This window comes from Epargyreus clarus, unplaced genomic scaffold (genome assembly GCF_041222505.1).
Source record: "Epargyreus clarus isolate Ecla_fem2 unplaced genomic scaffold, WU_Ecla_fem_2.2 ptg000017l, whole genome shotgun sequence".
Classification (NCBI taxonomy): Eukaryota; Metazoa; Arthropoda; class Insecta; order Lepidoptera; family Hesperiidae; genus Epargyreus; species Epargyreus clarus.
In genome coordinates this window covers 6387144-6410277 of record NW_027332225.1, presented here as the reverse complement: position 1 = coordinate 6410277, position 23134 = coordinate 6387144, and the positions used below count along the sequence as shown (strand labels likewise).

Sequence of the window (23134 nt, the reverse complement as noted above, 5' to 3'; positions counted from 1 at the left end):
TCACTTGTCAACTTTTTATACGACGTTACGATCATAGAAGCAAATAGAACCAAAGAGGAGCATAGAAGCATTAGAAGTCATAGATCATATTTAGGGCAAGTGCTCCCCGATGATCATTAAATGTCGAGAAAAATGTTGTGAAAGTATCGATAGATCGATATTATCATAAAACTATCTATATATTTTTTAGTCTTTCAATGTTTGCGACGATGTAACAACCTTTTTTCCGTTACATTTCTAAGACTTCTTGAGTTTTTGGTTCGTCAAGTTTTAAGTAGGTGAATTTGTAACATTTATCCGATTCGAAAGTATCGGTATTGATGGGAAAAGTACTCGATACCACAAAATATAAAAGTATCTTCACTGATCACTAATAGTATGTCAAAGTTGTCAAATGTCAAGTTGTTTGAAGTCAATTGAAGTTTAGTGTGGACTGTGGTTTGGTTTCATAATCATATTCATTTGTTGACTTTAACTCTTTATCTATCATTATTAGATAAAGATGTACTTATTCACTTGTGATAATTTATAGATATAAAAAAAATGATATTTTTTCAGCGGTAGATAAAGAGTAACACAGTAAAATGTTATTGACATGATTGATGTATCTGTTATCATTCCTATATTCAATGGCGAGAAATGGATTGATAACTGTATGAAATCTATTGCAAATCAGTCTATATTTGAAACGCAAACTCGAATTGAAATAGTTACTTTTAATGATGGAAGTACGGATGGATCGGCAGACTTATTGCAAAATTGGGCCTCATATTTCAAGTACCGTGGGATTCCTTTTCTTATTACAGGGTCACCAACTTCCAGAGGCGTGGGTGCCGCTAAAAATGGAGCCATCAGACATAGCTCTGGCCGATACCTATGTTTTCAAGATATAGACGATGTTATGCACCCTAATAGAATACTCCTACAGTGGAATGTCGCAAAACACAATCCTAATACTCTTATTGGAAGTAAGATCTCTCGTATTCCTCTCAACTCAACCCCTAGATTAGTGCGATGGGCCAACAACCTGCAAGCATCACAGTTAGCGTTACAAATATACCTTTCCTTCGGGCCCACAATATTGATGCCTACGTGGTTTTGCCACAGAGCAGTGTATGACAAAGTGGGAGGTTTCGTCGAAACTGGGCAAGGAACTCCTGAAGATTTAATTTTTTTTTATGCCCACCTTGACAAAGGTGGACAGTTACATAGAGTAGATGAAGAATTAGTGATTTATACCTACCATCGAGATGCTGCTACATTTTCTGTTTCAAGGGAAAAGATACAAAAAATTCAATTGAATAGAATTGAAAAGCTCGTGTTGCCATATTGGGATAAATTTACTATTTGGAATGCTGGTAAAGCTGGCCGGAGATTAGTGCGCCTATTGAATCCTGATAATCTTAAGAAAGTTGAAGCATTTTGTGATGTTGATAAGAGCAAGATAGGTCGTACAATAGAATTGTATTGTCCTAAGAAAAGAAGAGTTATAATCAAAGTACCTGTTATTAATTTTAAGGATGCAAAGCCTCCACTTATAATATGTGTTAAACTTGATCTGACGAATGGAGTTTTTGAAACTAATCTGAATTCATTGAATCTCATTGAAGGACAAGATTACATTTTATTTAGTTAATTATATTATTGTAGCTGTGAAGGCCTAAACAATTTCAATTATTATATTACTGTTTTGTTGAAATACTCATGTTATGTGCAAAGTTATAGTGCATTAAATTTTACATTATGTAACCATATTTTATTTTATTATTTTACACATTCTCCTAATCAGTTCAGTTCAGTATTTCAGAAATGCAAAATAAGGCTGTAATACAGTCTCGTTATAATGTAAATTTAATAAGGAATGCATTAGAAATTGTTACATATAAACTTGTCCCATTAAAAATTAGTTAATTGCTTGCAATTACATTGAAAGAGTACTGACTATTGTTTATTTTATATTCATATTCAAAATGCATCACATCACATTAGCTAATGTGATACATTCTGAATAAGTTTCTATATTTTGGCGTTATTAAAATGAGTTAATTTTAAACGTACCTTTATGAGAAACTTATTTAATGACATTTATCTACTTGTAAAGTATAACATTAACAAAAAAGAGTTTCATCAAAATCGTTCACGCCTTCTCCGTGATATATTTTTAGTACAGTAGACACGACGCTATTTGCCAATACAGGCCATTTGTAGAAAGTATTCGCCTCTAGTGTATATAAAAGCCAGTATTTTGAGTCTGTGGACTTCATCATCTGACAACACTAATCTGTGAACTCAAATTGTCAACTGTCAGTTTTTTATTTATTTATTGAGATAACATAAATATTTACATTTTGTAAAACTATAGATATTTATATAAACAACATTCTAAACTAAACTATATATATTATACACCTAAATAAAAAACTTTATAAAAATACTAACTATAATTAAATATAATAGGCTTCATCCAAATTGTTGTCCTTCGGAAGAGTTCCCAAAACACTGGCGACATTACCCCGCTGAATAGCTAAGCTAATTCTCTGTCCGAGGTAAGCGCCAGCCCTTTGGTCATTGGTGCACTCGATCAATCGCTTGGAAAGATGTTTATAGAAAGATCGAGCGTCAGAACCCCACGGTCCCATTGTCTCCACGCCAAACGGCAAAAATATGTAGTCTCTACTGAGACTTGCATACTTCTGCAGTTTGCGTATCTCAGCGTCGGTAGCCACAACACCAGCTGCCCTTGATGATAACGTAAGATGGGACGGTGCCAGTGTGTCAACGCACGTAGCATCCCACACAAGACACCTCCCATTCTTCCACGGTATCAATGTCAAACCGTCAGGCCTCCTGCCATCGTCACGCACAACACCGTTCGGCTCTAATTGAGCCGGTACGTTGACGGTAGCAAGAGCCCTGCGGATGACATCATTCAAGGAAGCGTGGCGCGATTGGCGACCGGCGCTGCGCCGACAAGAGAGACCGTGGTGTCCCAAGTGGTCTACCTGAACTCCACAAGGACAACAATGTGGATGATTTAAAGTTAAACCCAGTCGCAGGCTGACAGCAATGGAAAACGACGTGTTATCCAAAACCGTACCAAGATTACTCGACGGAATTGCATGTAACCAAAACCCCGACTCTTTGACAGAAACAGCCAGCAGACGAGCACGCTCAGCAGAACATGTACTTGAGTCTAATAAACTAGTATGAGTCTTTCTGCAGAGCGGCTCGTCCCAGAGTCTTTGAACTGTCAAGTCTAAAGGGGGGGATATGCCAGGGCAAGCTTGGGACCACGCGTCCCTAGCCTCCGCACAGTACGAGATTTCTGTACGGCCTAAAGATGCATCTGTAATTTTTTGAAAAAGAGAACTCGTACTGTGAACAGAAGACAGGAAAGCAGGTAAAGCAACCGATGAAGCTTTCCTGATCCCGAGACCTCCAAAACGTATGGGTAAGGAGGCCTGGGACCAGGATCGATCATCTAAGTTGCAATTTAAAATATTTGATAAAGTACCCAAAATTTGAGAATCCAAAAATGACAGTAAATTTAAAAATTTCCAAGCCGGACAACATCTTAAAAAATATGTAAATTTCGGAACGAAAATACAGAATCGAATAATTTGATATGCCATGTGAATTTTGATTTTTCCTAAACGTTCAGAAACAATATCAAATTTTGATAATAGTTCATCGAAAAAAGGTGGAATAGAATCTTCTAATACGGGAGAGCCCAGGAGACGAAGCGATTTTTTATCTACAATTTTTAAATCGGGGGACAATGAATAAAATTTGTTTAAAACTATTTCTCTTTCAGTAGCAGGTAACAATTCCGAAATAAAGAGTTCGCATTTTGAAAAATTTAATTCCAATCCAATTGATTTTAAAGCATTTAAAAGGTAATTAAAATCCTCAAAAATGCCAGTAGCATCGCCTCCTAAAGTCCCGTCATCAAGATACCACATGTTTAATTTGGAATTTAGTTTCGAAATGATAGGATGAATGGCTAAACTAAAAATCAGTTTTTAACTAACTAACTGTCAGTTTTTAATTGCTCAAATCGCTGTCAAGTGTCAATGTTTATCTGCGGCTTGCTTGTGGCTTAAGCTCAGAATCTCGAGAGTAAAGAAATATATTTTACATTGACTGAACATACAAATTGAAAACTGTATTTCGGTTTTTACACCCATTATAAATATTAAAATCAAACGCCATGGATGAGACCAAGAAGGAACCACAAACTTATACCGTCGAAGATCTAAAGAATAAAGGTAATGAATGCGTAAAGGATTCAAAGTACATAGAAGCCGTATTGCACTACACTCACGCTTTAAAAATGGATCCAAATAATTACGTGTTATATAGCAATAGATCGTTTGCATTTTTAAAACTGGATCAACACTATTTGTCGCTCCAAGACGCCAATGAAACTGTGAGATTACAACCTCAATGGGCAAAGGTTTGTTGTTCTTATGTTATATTATCTTTGTCAGGTTACGATAGCTCGTCTGCTTTTTTAGATAGATTGTTATCAATTTTACGCTTACACATTTTGTTGTAATCATTGTTTTGTATGTTATTATTACTTGTGGTGTTGCACTACTGTGATTGATTTGTGCTATTTGAATTTTGGATACTGAAATACACAGTAAAATAAAAAAAAAAAAAACCTAAATTGTCTTTGCTGTAGCAGCCTCTTTACATATTCTACAGTAAAGTATAGAATTCCAAAGTATAGTATTAAGTAATTTTACTCAATTTATTTATAGGGTTATTTTCGTCGAGCAGAAGTGGAAGCTGCCAGTGGTTTATATGATGAAGCTATTATATCATACACTCGAGCACTTCAACTTGATCCGCATAATCCCAAATTAATAGAATCAATAAAAGGTATTACTGATATGCAGAAACAAAAAAACAAAAGTAAGTTTTAATAGGTATTTATTATTTTATTTTACACTACCTGACCCGGCAAATTTTGTATTGCCTCAAATTGTACTTATCAAATATATTTCATATAAAATATAGCCTATGTTACTGGTGGATAATGTAGCTTTCGAATGGTGAAAGAATTTTTAAAATCGGTCCAGTAGTTTTTGAGCCTATTCATTACAACCAAACAAACAAACAAAGTTTTCCTCTTTATAATATTAGTATAGATACATAATGATATCAGATAGGCTTGATGTAAAATGAAATAAGCATCACTATCGATATGTGTACCTGTAATTGATCATCATTATAATGTGCCTGTTACCTTATAATGCCCAGTGTTACCAATGGAAATGCATTTCTATTTTCAAATTTATTTAACATACAAATCTCTTCTTTAACTATTGTACTGTGTTGTTGAAAATAATAATATTAAGGTGGTAGAATTTGAAATTACTTTCAAAAGAAAGTAGTTTGAGTATCTCAATTTTTTTTAATACATTTTTTCTTTCATAAATCAAAAGATATATCTTCCCACATTTTTCAGTTAATTATTTCAAAACTATGATTTTTAAAATATTCATTGACACAAACATAATTTAAGTGATGTATACATTTTTATCCTATTTCAGGAAACCAGAATACAATTTGGATCTGCACATGCTTGGGACTTGTCATTGGAATTACTGTGGTTGTATTGGACTACATGTTAACAACAAAGAGGACTTTAACTGTAAGTTTTTATTGCATTCATAAATACACTTAAAATTTCTTCTCAAATATGTCCAAGAAATTTCAGTTAACTTTTCTATTATAACTTTTACTAAAACCAAATTAGAAGCATCAATACTTAACAAATTTAACATAAAAAATGTTCTTTAATAAGAGTATGTTGAAACGTCAGGTAATCAACTTGCAATAGACAATATAGTATACCTGAAAATATTTCAAATTTCAGAATCCTTTGATGATGGTAGCATTTTCAATAGCACTGTCAGGTGTGGGATGGGCCATTGGTAAAACTGCTTCATTGATGAACACTTGGAGTGCAGGCAAGTCATTACAGCCTCCAGAAGACTTAGGTAAGAATAAGAAGACATCCTTTTTAGATTAACATCAATAAGCAGATTGTGATTTGATTAATATTGATTGATTAAAAATTATGACTCTTAGGTTTTGTATCTTCATAAATATAACTCACCTGTAAATATTGCACTAATATTTAATGTTTTAATATATGGGGCAACTTATTTATCGTGGATGTTACTTTCATTCATGTTTGTGAATGGTGATAGGAGGCTTACTTTAAAGATTTAGCGGAGACAGAAAGGAAAAGGCAGAACTTCTTCATGCTTTTTAATCAGTTTAACTACTAGATGATGATTATCTTGCACACATACAACTTTTTTTTGATATTATATAGTTTTTCTGAACATTGAATTCGCTTATTCATTTTTAAAGTTAAACTAATTATTGTGCTTTTCCATGTGATAATTGTTCGTTTGGTGATTAATATACTATTTTATACTTTTCCAGCTGCAAATGACGATTCTGAAAAGGAAACAGTTATACCAGAGAAAAAGCCTAAATACAGCAAGGCACAAGCAAGACAGCGTTTTAAACAAGGCAAATTATAGTTAGGTTTAATGTTTTTTATTGTTGGTACTGGACTGTAATTTATTAAATGGTGTTTTCTATAATCTTGTAAGGTGTAGGATTATTCAACCGGTGTAATTACAAACACTCTTGCTGCTAAACATACGATCTGATGGCCCAATAATGTTTACTCTAAAATGTTTATATCATTCAATAGTCTTAACAAATATATAATACAAAAAAATATGTTGTGGATTGTATTGGTTGAAATTAGTTATATTTATAATTTAAACATAGTTGTAACTTGTAAGTGTTTGTTTTCTTTTATTGCATTTTGATATACTTTAATAAGCTAAGGTACATTGTAATTCACTTAAAAGACAAAATGCTGATTATCAAGTTTATTGACTTTTAATTTGATATCATTGATAAATTACATTTTCATAAAATAACCTTATATCGTTTATCTGTGTGTTTGTCGCATTTTTATAAATTAATTATCTGTGCAATGGAGTTGTTCAATAACAAGTGCAATAACAGAAGCATTTTAAAATGCTCAGAATACTTCCCATATGTATAATATAGAAGATGTAATAGACACTCTTTTATGACTAATCAAAACATTTTGTTTCAGTTTATGTACAATATAAGTTGGAATATTTTTTTAATAAATTTGAATGCAATCATGTTTTTTGGCACAGGGTTGGTCTTGTATTTATCTCTAAAGGAAAACCTCGAAACACAAGATCAATACCCGTACCCCATGGCGCATGCGCGCGTAGCTGTTTATTTCTAAGTAATCTTGCAGATCACACATCGTCCCACTATTTGACCATGAAAAATAAAACTTATAGAGAGGGGGAATACTTTATTGATCCTTATTACGTAAAATGAAATTCGAAAATTGCATTAATACAATACACTTATACCTAAAATATGTCCAACACATTGTATGGATGATAAAAAAATATCTGTAAATGATAACAATACATTTACTACAAGGGATAAAAATGTACATTGCCCTTATACTCCAAGGATATTATCCTTCAAATAAGCCAAGCGGTATGATTTCTAAATAAGTGTGAATTTTTCAGATGACAAATATTTTAATATAAGTAATTCATTATGTCTATATCTAACATAATCACAAAATTAACACAATTTTACACTAGATTCTGGCATAGAGTACGTTTAATAGTTATACACATATACTTTGTTGTTTTAACATCTACTTTAAAATATTACACAGTAATATTAAATAACTTTAACAAGAGCAAATTATGTGACAAAAAGCTAAGGTACTATTCTAAGAATTGCACCTACATACATATATTATATCCGCAATATAAGGTAACAAATGATTAAGAATTAGACAATACTTAAGTAAATATGTGTTACGCATTATAGTATTTTTCGATTTGAATCGTAGGTGCGCCCATATATTGAAATGCTTGATATTAGTTAGTATTTGTGAGAATTAATGGAATGGAATAAGCTATCTAAATTAGATCTTAAGGAGTAATAAATAACTTCCTTAACCATAACATATTAAAAGTATTTTAAATTTTACGAAACAGAAAATGGTTGTTCATTGTTGATGACTTTGACACAAGTTTATATAATGTTTACCATTTAATTACGTATTATAGATGTATAGATTTCCATTAAAGCAGCTTGTTTATAACTAACAAAATAATAAATCACATGTCAATGAATTTGTGCTTATGGGCTCATCTACTGATTGAAATCTTTGGTTTAATGTTTTCTAACACTAATATAGAATATTATAGATATTTTAGTCACTATCCGAAATAGCCTTCTTCCGTCGTTTCGCTTGTTTAGGTTTTACAATTTCCTCCTCCTGAAACAATAGAATGAATTAAGTCGTTTATAAACAAGAAACTTTTTTTTAGTAGAAACAAATATTTCATGTTATATAAACCACATAAAGGACAATGCCCATGAAAGTATGGACCGCCGTCCAGAGTTGCATCAAATTGAAACTTGTTGTGGACGATGCATAATTAACCAAATACTACCACTAATACTTATTTTTTAGATCAGCACCCGGGTTCTGAAGTTATTTACCGAAATGTTACATAACCTCAAAATCAAAAATATCCGACGATAGATTGATGGTCGGTTTTAACTGATAGTAGGTACCTATAATGTAGTTCGATTAACATATATCCATTTACTTTTAAAGGTAGTAGGTAAAAAAACCTAAAATAATCCTATAAACCTAAAATAATGAATTCCGAGTATAAAATACCGCCATTTTAATTTTTAAGAACAACAATCAACATTTCGTCTTATTTTATCTTAAATGGAACCCCCTTGTTCAAAGAAACTATTCTGATCGACAAACTATGTAAAAAAATCAAAAAATAATTTTAATATTACTTTCATTTTGATGCATGAGAAAAATCATTAGCCAAAACATTAATAGATCTTATTGAATTCCGAGTATAAAATTCCGCCATTTTAATTTTTAAGAACAACAATCAACATTTCGGTTTATTTTATCTTAAATGGAATCCCCTGTTCAAAGAAACTATTCTGATCGAAAAATTATGTTAAAAAAATCAAAAAATAATTTTAATATTACTTTAATTTTGACGCATGAGAAAAATCAGTACCAAGAATGGGCATTCTCCTTTTAAGCAATGGACCGATTAAACTATTATAATGATTTTATTTAACGTCTTACTTAACTGCTATAATAATGATTTGAGGCATAACTTGCAATTACTTTGAGACTTCGATATGTATCTACTTACATAATATTATTTTTATGTAATAGAAATGTTTTTTTTTTAATTTATCAAATAAAAATAATAATTATTACTCTGAGTACTTTAAAAAAAAAATATCATATTTTCAGTTTTATGAATTTCATCACTTTAATAATTACTTTCAACTGCATGCACAGGAAAATGATTGATTTCCTATATTATGTCTTTATGACAATAACAGGATAGGGGATTTGTTACAAGCAATTTCAAATAATAATATATAATAATAATGCAGTGTAGGTATGTACACCAACTTTTGTAAAATTTTACGTGTTATTGAAATTCATGTTGGTAATATTTAGAATTATTACACCATTGTTAAAATTAGGTACTTAATAATAAATTATACCTAATAATTATTGTAAGTGGCTCAATTTTTGTAAAAATAAAATGTTACTTATAATATAAAGGCTTTTATAATCTATCATCCATTGGTATAATGTTGAAGGAAAACATCGTAAAGAAACCTACATGCCTGAGTTCTAAAAAAATTTAAACGATTTTATTCAAATTAAATTATAGTAGACCCGATCGTTCTGCAAGGCAGTGTCGAAATAACTAATTTGAGGCTCCTGCCTTGAGCCTCGCATTGTCAGGAATTGTTTGAAAATGAGTACCTTGTAATCTATTACTTTGAAAAGGAAAATAATTATATGTTCGATCATTGAAAAATATTACGTTTATTGTATTAACTAAAGTAGGTCTACTGTTTGAATTAATTAATTTACATACACCAATATCATGTTAAAACTGCATTAGAATAAATCTTATTAAATTAAAAATAGTTTGCTTACCTCACTGTCTTCATTAGAGGAATGTAAATTTTGATTAATAGGCAAAGAATTTGAGACTAATTTTCGGGCTCGCCTTGCTATTGGTAATTCATCCTCCCAAGCCAAAGAGAAGAGCTCGCTATATTGTTTCTGGAATAGAAAAATACTTTTATTAATAATATGAAATATAATTCATAATAAAAAATATAGTTACCTACTTTAGTACCTAAATAACTCAGAGTAAAATAATAATAATTACTCTTGAGTACTTTAAAAGCATGTTTCTGCTGTACCTTTATGGTAATTTCAGGCAATAATTTTTTGTAAAGTTTGCTAACCTTCTGATTTTTAAATCAACTAATCCTCTACGACTATCGTAGTTTGTACATTTTTATAAAAAATTTGGTCTTACCCGTAAACTATCGCTGCTGTTTGATTGCGATTGCTGCAATGCTTTTTGCATGCACTCCATGTTAAAGATAGACATATCGTCCTGCTCGACGCAATATACTCTTATTTGCTCTAAGTGACCAAGGACCTGAAATGAAGTGATTATTATATTTTAAAAAGGAGGTGGTTCAGCACAACACTTTTTAAGTACTGTACTGTATAAGATAAAAAATGTATTATAATATATATTATTTGTTTGTCAGAAAAGTATGTTAAGTTTCTTAAAATTGAGGCTTTTCCTTTAGTTTGTCATTTATCATTACTTCCCAGAATTTGATCCTTATAAGCGACACTATCAGATAGTGGAATAATATAGATAGATAATAATATGGATAGATGGTGTATTTTTTTTCAAAACGAACTCTTTCGATTCCCGGCTAGATAAAAGATATTTTAAAAAAGTAATGATAAGTTTTAGTTTTTATCAAAATCGGCCTCGTAACTCCTTTCAGCATTTTTCGCTAATCCTTATAATTTCGGATTTGGCCCTTAAGGCCTATTTGAAAAATTCACCCTGTATATTAAGCATTTTCGCTAATCCTTATAATTTCGGATTTGGCCCTTAAGGCCTATTTGAAAAATTCACCCTGTATATTAGGCTTTATGCCTATTTGCTATTTCTATACCAAAAAAATAATAAAAAAAAAATACTAACCGATTCAGCAGTAGGTGGAGCATTTGGTGGAATGGTGTGCTTTCCAGGGCGTTTCCTTTTATTTGGACTAGTCCCTGGGTAACGTGTACTTAGCAAAACTGCGAGGAGGTCACCAACTTTATCTTCATAGTCCTGACACCAGTACATTATTGTGGAAACAACAAAAGTATCTGCCTCATCAACAGTCCTGCAGAACATTTGTCTCAAAACATCTGCAGTGGGTCTCTCTTGTTTCAACATCAACACCACTGATGTGAGAGCTTCAGCATTTAATTTGAATGATAATTTTGGAATTATGGGAAGAACATCTTCGACAGAAATGTCATGGGCAGTAAGAAGTTGCCACAAGCAATATTGTTCAAAAGTCTCCCAATCAAGGCTTGTAGAAAGCATTGTTATGATATCATCAGATTTAAACATCATTAAGTTTCCTTGAAGTGTAAGACACACCAAACGTTGCAGTTGCCATGAGTCTAATCCGCACACAATGGTGTGAAGGAGATCTATGTGATTTTGTGCTTGGTCTTTAAACTCTCTGTAAATATCAGGAATTAACCAACCGACGAGTTGAGCACTGCCATCAAGACATCTGGCAGTATCGTAGGCTAAGTTATCTGCGACTTTCACGTGTAGAACATTGCAATACTCTTTATAAATATCAGCTTTAAATTTAACATTTTTTCTTTTAACGCTGTCACGTTCAGCTTTTTTTTCACGTTCATAACAAACTCTCAAATAGAACAATATGTAGTATCCAATACAATCAATTAAGGCTGTTGTTCGTAAGTCTTTAAATAAATCAATTACTATTTTGCGTTTTGCATCATCTCCTGCACTGATGAATATATTGATAAGGCCAAATAATGGAGAGTTTAGGACAACCTCAATTTCTGCGTTTGTAGGAGTACGGCTAATTCGCAAACGTGGGGAATCCTGATGTATTGCAGCAAAAATATCTGCCAGGACACTTAAAGGTGGCATGGTATTAGTACATGCGTTGATAAGTGCATTTGCAGCAGCTGGTGTTCGCTCATCTAGAAGAGTTTCAGCATAGGGACGTAGGACTAGTGGAAATGCAGCAGCTATCTCTGGGCGCTCACGTGCGCGAACCTCTGATAAGGGCAAATCATCGTCGTCTGTGTCATCTGCAATATTTGGGGCGATCTCTTCCTCATCATCGGAAAACGCCGGTTCGTCAGATCCTACCCGCGGTAGTTCCTCATTACCTTCATCCCTGATTCCCGATGCTCCTTCTCCATTCCCATTGGTACAAAATTCTTTAAATGTTTCTCTTACTGTTGTACGCAACTCGCGGTCCAGTTTTGGAGAATCAAAAAGTGGTTGTAAATTTGGTAGCACCCTTTTTTCAATAATTTGCTGCAGAGAATTGAATATTCCTTGCTTTACTTTGTCAGCAAATGGTGGGTAGAAGTTAGGAATTATACGACATAAGAAATCAAGTAGGGTAGCTGTTACAGCAGGATGTGATCTCATTGAGTGGTGCATTACCAAGATAGCTGGTTCAATATTCATAATGTTGTCTTTATCTGGTTCATAGAACAACCAATCATAAAAAAGAGCCAGTTTTGCATTTGAGGCTGCTACATTAGATGTACAAGTTGTTAAAAGCCATCCAATGACTGCCCACCTTGGTATAATATCGGAACATAATAATTCATTTGTGGGATGTATTACACCAACAATAAATCGGATCATATCACTTCGAAGACTTTGAGATTCCGGAGTAGCGAGATACTGCCTTTGGAACCATTCTTGATACTTTTTGTGGTGACCAAATCTTACTTGGGATGTTAAGAAAACCAATTTCCTTTCCATGTCTGGAGTGAGCCTTGATTGCAAATATCTTCGAGAAGTTCTAGTCTGCAGGAGTTGCAGAACATTTGTAAATGTGGGAGACAAAGATTTTGGGTTCGTTAAAATATCTTGCCACAGCTGATTGAATTCTGGTATGCGAGCAACATTTTGTAGAAGTCGTACCAAGTCTCTTCCCAAAGTTAGAACTTCTGTAAAATGCTCTCTGATCAAAGCTATAACAAAGTTTACTTCCTTTTGCCGCAAAGCCATTAGTTGCTGTATATTGTGATCTTCTATTAAACGCAAATATGTGTATACGACCATACATATTAGTACAGGATATTTGTCTAGCCACATTCGGTTATCTATGTATATGTCCAGTAGAGATTCAACTAGGAATATATTTTTAGGAGTTATATCTCCACCTGAAGCATATCGCATTAGATTCCAGCACACACTATCCACTCCTGTGACGGCATTCCTTATCATTTCTTTCAGCAACCATAGTAACTGATTCCGAGTAGTATCATGAAACTTTAAATACCTTTCCAGAATCAAATTTGACAAGTTATTAAGCACACACGTTAATCCGTCTCTACTGATGAGAGTTAAGTCTCTGTAGCATTTGGTGGCATTATGAGGCTCCGTGAGAATGGACATTAACATTCCCAGCGATACATCTTCATGATTTTTACAAACTGCATTGTTGAGAGCGTCGTGTGCCTCTTTTTCACTGCAATCAGCCACCAAGGATTGAAAAAAAATGTACGCTCTTTCATATCTCTGTAAAGAAGACAAAAAGATAACAAATTAATCACTCACTATTTAACACACACTTGAAATATTTAAAAATTGCGCCATTAAACACCAGCGCCTCTGTTGGTCATAGAAAAAGCTTTGATTTGCCATGGCCGACTGAATTATTCTTTGTTAAAAAAACAGTAATTTTGTGCACAGTACCTCTTCAATTTCATCCTTGTTTTCTATGGCAGTAACCACAAAAAGCTTAGGTGAATTAGCCTTATTCTGCTCCATTATTTCATATTTTATATACAATTATTTCGACAAAACCTTTGCGGGGATCGCCTGCATGGCTATCGTTGGCAAAATACATACATAAGCAAACCAATACATACAATACAATCACAGATAGTTAATAAAATAAGTAGTGTGCTCGCCTACGTATATATACAAGTCAGTACACAAAAGTAATCAATTTCATATGAGTGGGTGAAGGTATTGTTGCCAGTTTATTAATAAAGTTAAAATGTTATGGCGTGTCATACCTTTTTATTATATTTTTTTATAAACAATAATGTTTAAAAGAAATTGTAATATAACGCGGCTGAAATCTGCTTAGCGTAACAAACCGTTTATTATTTGGCGAATTACTCGGGAATTGTTCACAAATATCTAAATACATAAATAGATTGTATGTTCAGTAAATCTCTTAATGTTATATGCGGTTATTTTATCTATAATTATAGCGTAGTTCTTGGTTGTAGATTGTCAATCTATATTATTTTAATTGTCTATGGAAATTCGCGTCGTCGTACGCCATTTTGTGAAGTAGTGATTAAATTCTTTAAAAAATATATAACAATTTAAAGGGTCGTGCATATAATTGATTAAAGTATTTCAGCTACGTGTCTACCATAGGTGAAAACTTTCAAAGTAATAAAGGTGTGAGTCCTTAAGTTTTTTTACTTTTGGGGTTTTATGGGTAACATGAAATTTAAGTTTTACGCTTTGCCGGCTTTAACTGTATAGAATGTAGTTTTAAAGCTTATTTTGTAATTGTACTCATTATGACGGATTTGCTAATAGCTAAGATTATTTAAATTATGCTTTATAATGTTATTTCAGCTTAAAAAATAATGGATAATCAGCGTGAGAAAGAGCGTGACCGGTCAAGACGCGGCGATAGGCCATCGAGGTTCTCAGATGTTGCCCGTGAGCGCTCCGGTGACCGTGATCGTTCGGAGGGAAAAAGAATATTCGTTTCAAATATCCCTTATGAATATCGTTGGACTGAGCTAAAGGATTTGTTTAAGGAAAAGGTTAGTTTTCAATATAAATTATTATCCTTAATTATGGCGGCACTAATCATGTCGACGCGATTCGTGTAGGGGTATCCCTGTAATAAATAAATAGTGTAGGTACTAATATGACACGTAATCTGTAAGCACGTTGGTAAATATCGGAGATCACTAACTAAATATTTATACATAACAAGGCACTTCTATTAATCTGTTATGTTTGTAATCTGTTAATGTATATGATAGAATGTTTTCACTTTTCTAGATTATCTTTTATTAGATTCAAGATCTTTTCTAATTCTGTGAGGAAATCTGTGCCCAGCAGTGGGATGGTAATGGGTTGATGTTGATGGATGTTGTTGAGGTTGATGATTCAAGAAATTTTCTTTTTCTCAATCGATTCTTTGTTCATCATCCACTCGGCAACTATGTTTCATTGCACATATTGTCATTCCCACAAAATTATATAATTTCAGTAATAAGAGAACATGCTACTGGTTAATATGTTTGTTTTAAACTTTTCATGTTATTTGCCTTTCCAGTGACAATATGAAGGGTATATTTTCAGGGTTTTAATAATATTATATGTCGGTGATACTATTGATGGTTTTTGGTACTATTTTAATATATAACACATTTTAGGTGGGAGATGTTGCTTATGTTGAGTTATTCAATGATGAGAATGGGAAACCCAGAGGATGCGGTGTAGTCGAGTTCACTAATCCGGAAGCAATGAAGAAAGCTCTATATGTGATGCACAGATTTGAACTTAACGGCAGGAAACTAGTACTGAAAGAAGAAACTGGTATGTAAAGAAGGTTTTAGTTGAAAAAAGGGCCAAATGTCACTGCTGACATTAGAAAGAGTTTTATTATACTGATGCTGTCTTAACTTTACAACAATTATCAACTCAACAAGTGCTTTCCTAACAATTTATTATAGGGCACTCCATATAGTTTATTTATTTATTTATTTAAACTTTATTGTAAACCTAGTGGTTACAAAGTTAAGTATAGTTGTTAAGGAATTACACAAATTATGTTCATAGGCCGCATTTTGCAAATAGACAATTGTATTGTAATTAGGTTTACTGGACATATACTCAAATATATTGTTTCTTTTGGACAAGCACTCTATATTATACAAAAATTCTATATTCTGATCTATCACTTTAATTATGTCTGTGTATGTAAAGGTGTATTTGCCTGACATATCATTATTGATAGCTTTGTATAATTTATAGTTTCCTCGTTTTAACTTATGGATTGTGTTTTGAGAATGATTATGTTTTTTTTAAGGTAATGAAAGGAATAGAATTAATAATCCAAGGCCTGGAGGAAACCCTATGGGAAGGAATAGGGATGAAAAAGATGGGTGAGAAAACTTGAGTATTTATTATTTCTTGAAATGCATGCTACTGAAACCTTGTTAAAATGAGGTGTTTAAAATAGTTTAAACCCATTAATACAATATAGGGTTTATGTCCGACTTTAAATGTTTTATGGAATTTTTATTTATTATTGTTTATGTTTCAATACATTTCATGTATTGTCATCACAATACATGATATGTATTGAAACATGTCATCACGATTTTGTTGTTCTTCTAGCATTGTATTAGGTTCCTAATGTTTTTTAATTCTATCATAGATGGGGAATGGGTATGAACAAACCGAGAGAACCTGATAATTTTAACACATATGGGTTAAGTTTACAGTTTCTTGAATCAATTAATGTGCAACCTCCTCTTGTAAAAAAAGTTTTTGTGGCAAATGTAAGTATTTTTTTTTGTACTATTGCGGTAAAACACTTGCACTTGCTCATATATATCTTTATATAAAATATATATGAGCAAGTTTGTAGGATTTCTTCTAAATATCTGATATACAGTAAACTAAGTATTTATAATTAATAACTAAATATTTTCTTAAAAATAAGCAGTCTATCAATCAATAATAAAGAAATTTGTTTAAAGAAGTTTCAATGTTTATTTATTTACCTTAAAAACTTTTCAGCTTGATTATGAAGCTGATCGGGCTAAAATAAAGGAAGTGTTTAAAATGGCAGGAAAAGTGCGCAATATTGACTTGGCTGTTGACAAAGATGGAAACAGCAGAGGTTTTGCAGTTATTGAATATGATCATCCAGTTGAAGCAGTACAGGTAATATAAACTAATTATTATACAATATCAAAATCAAACAGTATATTCTATGAATAATTTTTTTAATAGTGATTTTAATTTCAGGCCATTTCAATGTTTGACAAGCAAATGTTGTATGATCGTAGAATGACAGTCCGCATGGACAGGGGAATGACAGATAAGTCAGATTTGAGATTACCAGAGGGTCTGAAGAGCATTGGTTTGGGCTTGGGTGCGAATGGTGAACCACTCAGAGATGTTGCCAGGAATTTGCCACAACCACCTTCTGCAACAAACTTGAACCTTGGAAATGCAGGGTCTACTTTGGGTGCGGGTGTTCTTGGAGCAGTTCCAGGTGCTAGTGTCGCATTGAATGGGCTGGGAACAGGATTGTCGGCAAATAACCTAGGCTCAAACAGTTCACTTGGAAACAGTTTAGGACTACAGGTACCTAACATAATAATAATAATAATCAGTCACCATTCGTTTTTTTATGGTAGAAGAATCATTACAATAGATTGAGAAGGCGAGGGTTCCTGGGTCAATTAAGAAGAAAGAAAGAAATAACTTTATTACATAATGCATTGTACAGGCACATAACTACGACAAATTATCTTAATTCAATTACGTTTTCATAGCTCTTCTCACAGGGTTAAAGCAGTTTTAGCTATTTTCAGACATATATTTTTTAAAGTAACTCTGGAATTTAGTTTTCTTTACAATGATTTCCCAATCCTCACCGATAACACAAGTGATAATAAAAGAAAATCATTACAATAGTATTCTCTTTTCAGGCTCTAGGACTATCAGGTTTAGGTGCCTTGCAGAATCAATTACTTCAACAAGGCCTCACAGCGAATGATTTGGCAACAGTGCTCACAGCTCAAGCCCAAGTTAATGTTAACAGTAATAATTTGGGCATGGGCAACTCTGATTTAGGTTCCAGTGTGCTCGGAAATTCAAATATGAACCCACAGTTGTCTCTAGGACCCAACTCCTCACTTAGTAGTGGACCTCTTTCAGGTAATTATAACTTTATTGTTTGGATCAGTCATATATAAAATGTGAGAGCCACTGGCCATGTTGGCGCGTCATATGTACGCACGTGCTGACAATGGGACACATGCCCATCTGAGAGGCTTCGCGCCCCTCCACGCTCGACCACCCGATGGTCGCCCGCTCCTTCGTGAACTCGAGGGACAGGTGTCTTTCGACCACCTGGAGGACTGAAAATCTGCACACGCACCCTAGCACAGGTCACATAGAGGGTCAAACGCTGTACTGCTGCCTCACGGCAGCTTACAACACCGGTGGGCAGTGTACCCGCTGAGGAGATTGCATGGATAAGGAGGAATTTCTCGAGGCCAGTAAACCCTGCGCCACACTGCGAAGTTACGCCGCGGCATAGGACGACCGATATCGTATCGTATGTGAGATCGACATTCGAATTAAGTTTATCCTTAATTTTTTTAGGAACAAACAGGCAAATGGGAAATGTGGGAAATGTTCCTGGACAAGGTTATGGCCGCGAGCCAGTACCGCAACCGCCTGTCCGAGAAAAGACCTCCGACATGGTTATCATTACAAATGTGAGTTTGAAGTTTACAATCTTTATTAAAAGTAATAACTTGTGTCTATCTTCGATATTGTACCTGTGGATTCTCATACTGAATATAATAGAAGTTTACTTGAAGCTGGCCACAGATGTGTTGCTACCAGTATGGATTAAGAGACAGCTCAAAGTATAGTTTTTTGCACGTATAAAACTGCAAGTTATGTTTATTACATTATTGAATATTATCTTATTATTTTTCAGCTACCACCAACAGTTACATGGCAGTTGATTAGAGAGAAATTTAGTGAATGTGGCGATGTAAAGTTTGCTGAAATTACTGCTCCGGATACAGCAGTTGTCCGCTTCCATAAGGAGTGGGATGCAGCCAGAGCAATTAGTATCCTTTGAAATGATAATTTTAAAGACATCAACTAAATACAGTTACATATTGCAAATGTTATGTATGAATCTTATTCTCAGTTAGGCTTGACGAGGTAAAATGGTTGTTTTTGATAAGATTGATTGCATATAGGTGTTCAAACACCAAAATATTCAGAAAAATATGAACGAAATTGTTGAAATTATCTTGTATCATGATATTAATAATTTTCCTTAACATTTGTCTCAGAAATGTTTGACAGGACTCGTATTGACGGCAGGACTATAGATGTCCGTTACTTTTAAAATTTAAATCTGTGAGGTGAGTCAATAAGCATATCCAATTTGTGACATGAATATTTCTATTAACCTTCCTTGTGTCTTAGTTAATTTGCGGTTTCTTGTCAGTCCTAATCTTGTCTTTTATCGTATATTATTTTTATATTTCGTTACTAATTAGTAAATAAGAGAATATTAAAATCGATTGAATTTTTAATGCAGCATTAATAGTTAAGAAGATATGATAACATACAAAGTATCAATCTTGGTATCAATATTTGTTTTTGATCATTAAGCTTTCAAATTTATCTACGTCGTGTCAAATTCAGTTGCTTTTATATGTTACTTAAGTTGTACGAAACCCGACCTTGTTTTTGGTTTCCTATCTTCAAAATATGAAATTTTTGCTTGTGTTTTTGCTTTCGGGAGAATTTATGCATGGGCGGTACAGGCAAAGGCGGTTTATACTCGGTTGCTCGATCTTCTTGAGTTGTGTGAAAAATAAACCAGCAACTGACTGGAATTTGTCCTTCAGCTGTAACCTAGGCAATACAATAAGTGTGTAGTTATAAGAAACAATGCTGTCGCAGATTTACTCGCTGTCGTAGGGATATTAAATAAATTTTGTTTCTGTGTTTTCAGGAATGTGGTATTGAAGTTGGGTCTGTTCGTTCGAAAACTACTTTCCATCGTCGTCTTATCACATCCACCGCTGACGTATCTTCACTCTTCGGTTATGTTTGACATGATTTAATGACAAGTGCTTGTATGTTAGTGTAGCCGTAAGTCATAATGTTTGCTGTACACCATTTAGTTAAATAAAGGAAATTTTAGAAATGTCAGAAAATCATCGTTGTGGTTTAAATTGTTACTAAGTTGTAAGGTGTGGTTTAAATTGGGACGGCGGCTCGGTTACAAAAGGACTCACATCATTAGTCGTTATATACTTGACATCAAATGAGGTGTAGGTATAATCGAACACAGTTGTACATGTCGTAAACGTAAGTGTTTTCTTACATTTTCACTGGGAGCAACGAATTTGTGTTTTGTTTCCTGGCTCTTATTATGTTATCTGAAGAGCGGCCTCAACATTTTACGACCGACGTCGGTGGAATTCTTTTTAATGCCAGAGAAAACTATAATCACGAATCAAGGAGGGGTCAATAAAACTTGTAAACTGTTTTAAATAAAATATAAAGTGCTTTCTCATCGCGTTCAATAATCTTAAAGTTGTAAATAGTAAATACAGAAGTGAAGTAGGTATGTAGTAGGTATATTATTGTTAATAGATAGAACATTGCAACTGCTTATCCTATGGTTTTGGATATTTTGCCGAAATATTCGCCAAATTATTATTGTTATTAAACACACCATTGGGTTGTTCTTTGAAATATGAGATCCACGAAATCATGTTATGTCCGGTGATAGAAATAATTTTAAATGTGTTATACTGATTTCATAGTACTTTTTAAAATATCGAAACGATGATTAATACGATTACGCGACTTATCAGAGGCATAAAGTTCTATTACTCATAATTTATTTGCTACCGATTTCTAGAAGAAACTTCGTCGCCAAAACGGGAGTCCGCATTTTTTGCAGAGGATGAAACTCTGCTATTGGTCTGTTTCTTACAATTTATCCGAAGGTTGTAATATAGATTTATAGACTAATTTCGGTACTGGATTTGTCTGTGGGTATCATATAAATCTTATTAGGAACAAAAATGTGCCGCTTTTGAATTAAAATTGTCAGAAGTTGAAGAGAAGATTTTGGTAATAATTCACTGAAGCCATTCTTTTTCATCGATACACGATCACACGAGGAGTCTAATATTACTTCGATCATTATTTATCATTGAGATAAATGACTGTAGAGATCTATTGGCACTATATGTATTGTTTTGCTAAGTTTAATTCAATCTTATTTGTCATTTATCACACACTGTTTGTATGTATCTTGTTTTAATCCTACTATGTATAACATGTTGTGATTGATCAAAAAGTGTTTTCTGAAGAGGAGTATTGTTTTAACTGCATCAAGTTTAAAGAAGCTTCTACCTCTAGTAGATATCATATCAATTCAGGAGATGTTAAAATAGTTTTGATTACTGGGTAAGTGTTCTTGTCTACGAATTTCGATTTTTTCTTTGATTGGAGCGGCTTGCATGGGCGTCAGATATTCAATAAAAGTATAATTCGCGGCACGGGTCTTGAGTTGCAACTGTCACTACTGTAGGGTTTTCTTTGGTTTCATTGGTGAGGATAATGTATGACGGACAGAAGTCGAATTCTCCTGCGATATGGTTCGTACGCCGTATGGTGCCGAAATCTAGTGCAAAAAATCGCTCTTAATTATTTGCTAATAATCATAAAAGGTGAATTTAATGTCGCGGAACTGGAAAGGTATTAAATAAATAAAAAGATGGAGGACACGTTGTATGCGCCTGTATAGTATAGCGTAATGATTTAGACTTAGATTACTTTAGATGCTGAATGCACCCCTCCACATACTTGAATGCACCAGATCATCTTCAATTAAAATAGGAATTCACTCACATCCATCTTTTGACGCTATTTTCTATAAATTATACCATAAAAACTTCTAGAATTTATTATCATGTGTAATAACTTCATCTACATACTAAAGTTTATATATTATTTACTTCTGTACTATTCATCTCTGCAATGGTGTTATATAGACCAACGCATTTCGCTAGCATACATCATTAGTTCCTTTAATGTACAACGTGTCTCAGTCTTTACATAATCATGACCAACAACTATTATCGAGAGCTCCAAGATCCGTGCCGATAACTATATTGCAACAAGTCATGTTTCATAATGTTTCCGGATAATGCTTCATATTTCTTTGTATCTAATCTTACGTTTCTCACAGATCATTGACTGCAGTTGAAATATGTCGAGTTGGTCGAAATGGTGAATTGGTAATGTTGGCGATTAGTTTTGCGTGGTACTCGGGGATGCCTCATTGTTGAAGTTTTAGTGCATAAGGTGTACTGTCGTCTTGCCAACTCTTTATTGAAATTGTTTTTATTTAATTCACAGTAGTACCTAATTAGGTATTTTTAGCTCTTGATTAACAGTAATTTCCATACTTAGCATTAATATTCGATGGGTAAATTCTGTAATTACTTTCAGATAATTTTATCGGTACAGACGATGTAATGTCGGATATATCAGACATTATATAGAGAGATTTCTGGTGTCTATAATGAAAGTACAAAATGTGCAGGTAAAATGTTTATTATTTGGGTTTTTATTTCATTGGAACAACTTTGTATTAAAGTTTGATTGTGATATTTCAGACAGAATTGAGGAAAATGATGACGATAACTTACCAATAATCGTTCATGGATGAAAGATTTACTTGGATGATATTCAAAAGAAGGTGCTAATAAAATGGTAAACACAACTCAACCACATACTTAACTGACGATTATAATTAGCTTATGAATGTTGTGATAATTATAAGGTACATTAATTACATGAAGATTAATATGAATAAATGAATAAGCATTAAATTTCTTTAAAACTTTAAATGTATTATTTTCTTTTATATTTTAAGTGATTAATAAAACATTTTTATTTCTTACAGATATCAGATTTACAAGCATGAAGTTGAAGTTTAAGACAATATATACCTAATAATGTTTCTTAAGTAAGTTAAAATAAATATTTTCTACAAACCGTTGTTTTTATTCACACCT

General features: G+C 33.2%; 5 protein-coding genes across 6 annotated transcripts; 3 read left to right on the top strand and 2 right to left on the bottom strand.

The window, feature by feature from the left end:
- The first annotated feature begins 440 nt into the window (after positions 1–440).
- LOC140749075 (queuosine-tRNA galactosyltransferase-like) lies at positions 441–1754 on the top strand. The gene has a single exon (XM_073082091.1). It carries the CDS (start codon positions 596–598, stop codon positions 1634–1636), a length of 1041 nt encoding a protein of 346 aa, XP_072938192.1. The 5' UTR covers positions 441–595; the 3' UTR covers positions 1637–1754.
- A 631-nt stretch (positions 1755–2385) lies between these two features.
- LOC140749190 (uncharacterized) lies at positions 2386–3903 on the bottom strand. The gene has a single exon (XM_073082236.1). It carries the CDS (start codon positions 3630–3632, stop codon positions 2445–2447), a length of 1188 nt encoding a protein of 395 aa, XP_072938337.1. The 5' UTR covers positions 3633–3903; the 3' UTR covers positions 2386–2444.
- A 145-nt stretch (positions 3904–4048) lies between these two features.
- Positions 4049–7218, top strand: LOC140749179 (uncharacterized). Its single transcript, XM_073082223.1, has 5 exons — positions 4049–4456; positions 4767–4920; positions 5562–5662; positions 5888–6011; positions 6466–7218. The coding sequence occupies exons 1-5, from the start codon at positions 4211–4213 to the stop codon at positions 6564–6566; spliced, it is 726 nt and encodes a 241-aa protein (XP_072938324.1). The 5' UTR covers positions 4049–4210; the 3' UTR covers positions 6567–7218.
- Positions 7219–7373: 155 nt separating this feature from the next.
- Positions 7374–14209, bottom strand: IntS3 (integrator complex subunit 3). Its single transcript, XM_073082222.1, has 5 exons — positions 13974–14209; positions 11199–13796; positions 10506–10631; positions 10115–10243; positions 7374–8386 (listed from the first exon to the last, which is right to left on the bottom strand). The coding sequence occupies exons 1-5, from the start codon at positions 14046–14048 to the stop codon at positions 8321–8323; spliced, it is 2994 nt and encodes a 997-aa protein (XP_072938323.1). The 5' UTR covers positions 14049–14209; the 3' UTR covers positions 7374–8320.
- Positions 14210–14536: 327 nt separating this feature from the next.
- Positions 14537–23113, top strand: rump (heterogeneous nuclear ribonucleoprotein rumpelstiltskin). 2 transcript variants are annotated; one of them, XR_012103041.1, is made up of 14 exons: positions 14537–14696; positions 14880–15073; positions 15695–15857; positions 16351–16426; positions 16702–16825; positions 17067–17213; positions 17298–17639; positions 17987–18215; positions 18666–18781; positions 19009–19144; positions 19376–19447; positions 22566–22659; positions 22733–22829; positions 23023–23113. XR_012103041.1 is itself a non-coding variant. In XM_073082381.1 (12 exons), exons 2-11 carry the CDS (start codon positions 14891–14893, stop codon positions 19429–19431), a joined length of 1572 nt encoding a protein of 523 aa, XP_072938482.1. In that variant the 5' UTR covers positions 14537–14696; positions 14880–14890; the 3' UTR covers positions 19432–19447; positions 20047–20254. The 2 variants fall into 2 exon arrangements, 1 of the variants encoding a protein (XP_072938482.1); XM_073082381.1 differs by lacking the exons at positions 22566–22659; positions 22733–22829; positions 23023–23113 and adding an exon at positions 20047–20254.
- The last annotated feature ends 21 nt before the right edge of the window (positions 23114–23134 follow it).

Excerpts from the sequence above, each read along its gene's own strand:
- LOC140749075 (XM_073082091.1), top strand. The coding sequence starts at position 596 with ATGATTGATGTATCTGTTATCATTCCTATATTCAATGGCGAGAAATGG.
- LOC140749190 (XM_073082236.1), bottom strand. The coding sequence starts at position 3,632 with ATGGCATATCAAATTATTCGATTCTGTATTTTCGTTCCGAAATTTACA.
- LOC140749179 (XM_073082223.1), top strand. The coding sequence starts at position 4,211 with ATGGATGAGACCAAGAAGGAACCACAAACTTATACCGTCGAAGATCTA. Across the intron at positions 4,921-5,561 it reads GCAGAAACAAAAAAACAAAA|GAAACCAGAATACAATTTGG; the intron begins GTAAGTTTTAAT and ends ATCCTATTTCAG. Across the intron at positions 6,012-6,465 it reads ACAGCCTCCAGAAGACTTAG|CTGCAAATGACGATTCTGAA; the intron begins GTAAGAATAAGA and ends ATACTTTTCCAG.
- IntS3 (XM_073082222.1), bottom strand. The coding sequence starts at position 14,048 with ATGGAGCAGAATAAGGCTAATTCACCTAAGCTTTTTGTGGTTACTGCC. Across the intron at positions 10,632-11,198 it reads CTCCACCTACTGCTGAATCG|GTCCTTGGTCACTTAGAGCA; the intron begins GTTAGTATTTTT and ends ACTTCATTTCAG. Across the intron at positions 10,244-10,505 it reads ACAGCAGCGATAGTTTACGG|AAACAATATAGCGAGCTCTT; the intron begins GTAAGACCAAAT and ends TTTCTATTCCAG.
- rump (XM_073082381.1), top strand. The coding sequence starts at position 14,891 with ATGGATAATCAGCGTGAGAAAGAGCGTGACCGGTCAAGACGCGGCGAT. Across the intron at positions 15,074-15,694 it reads AGGATTTGTTTAAGGAAAAG|GTGGGAGATGTTGCTTATGT; the intron begins GTTAGTTTTCAA and ends AACACATTTTAG. Across the intron at positions 18,216-18,665 it reads TAGTAGTGGACCTCTTTCAG|GAACAAACAGGCAAATGGGA; the intron begins GTAATTATAACT and ends TAATTTTTTTAG.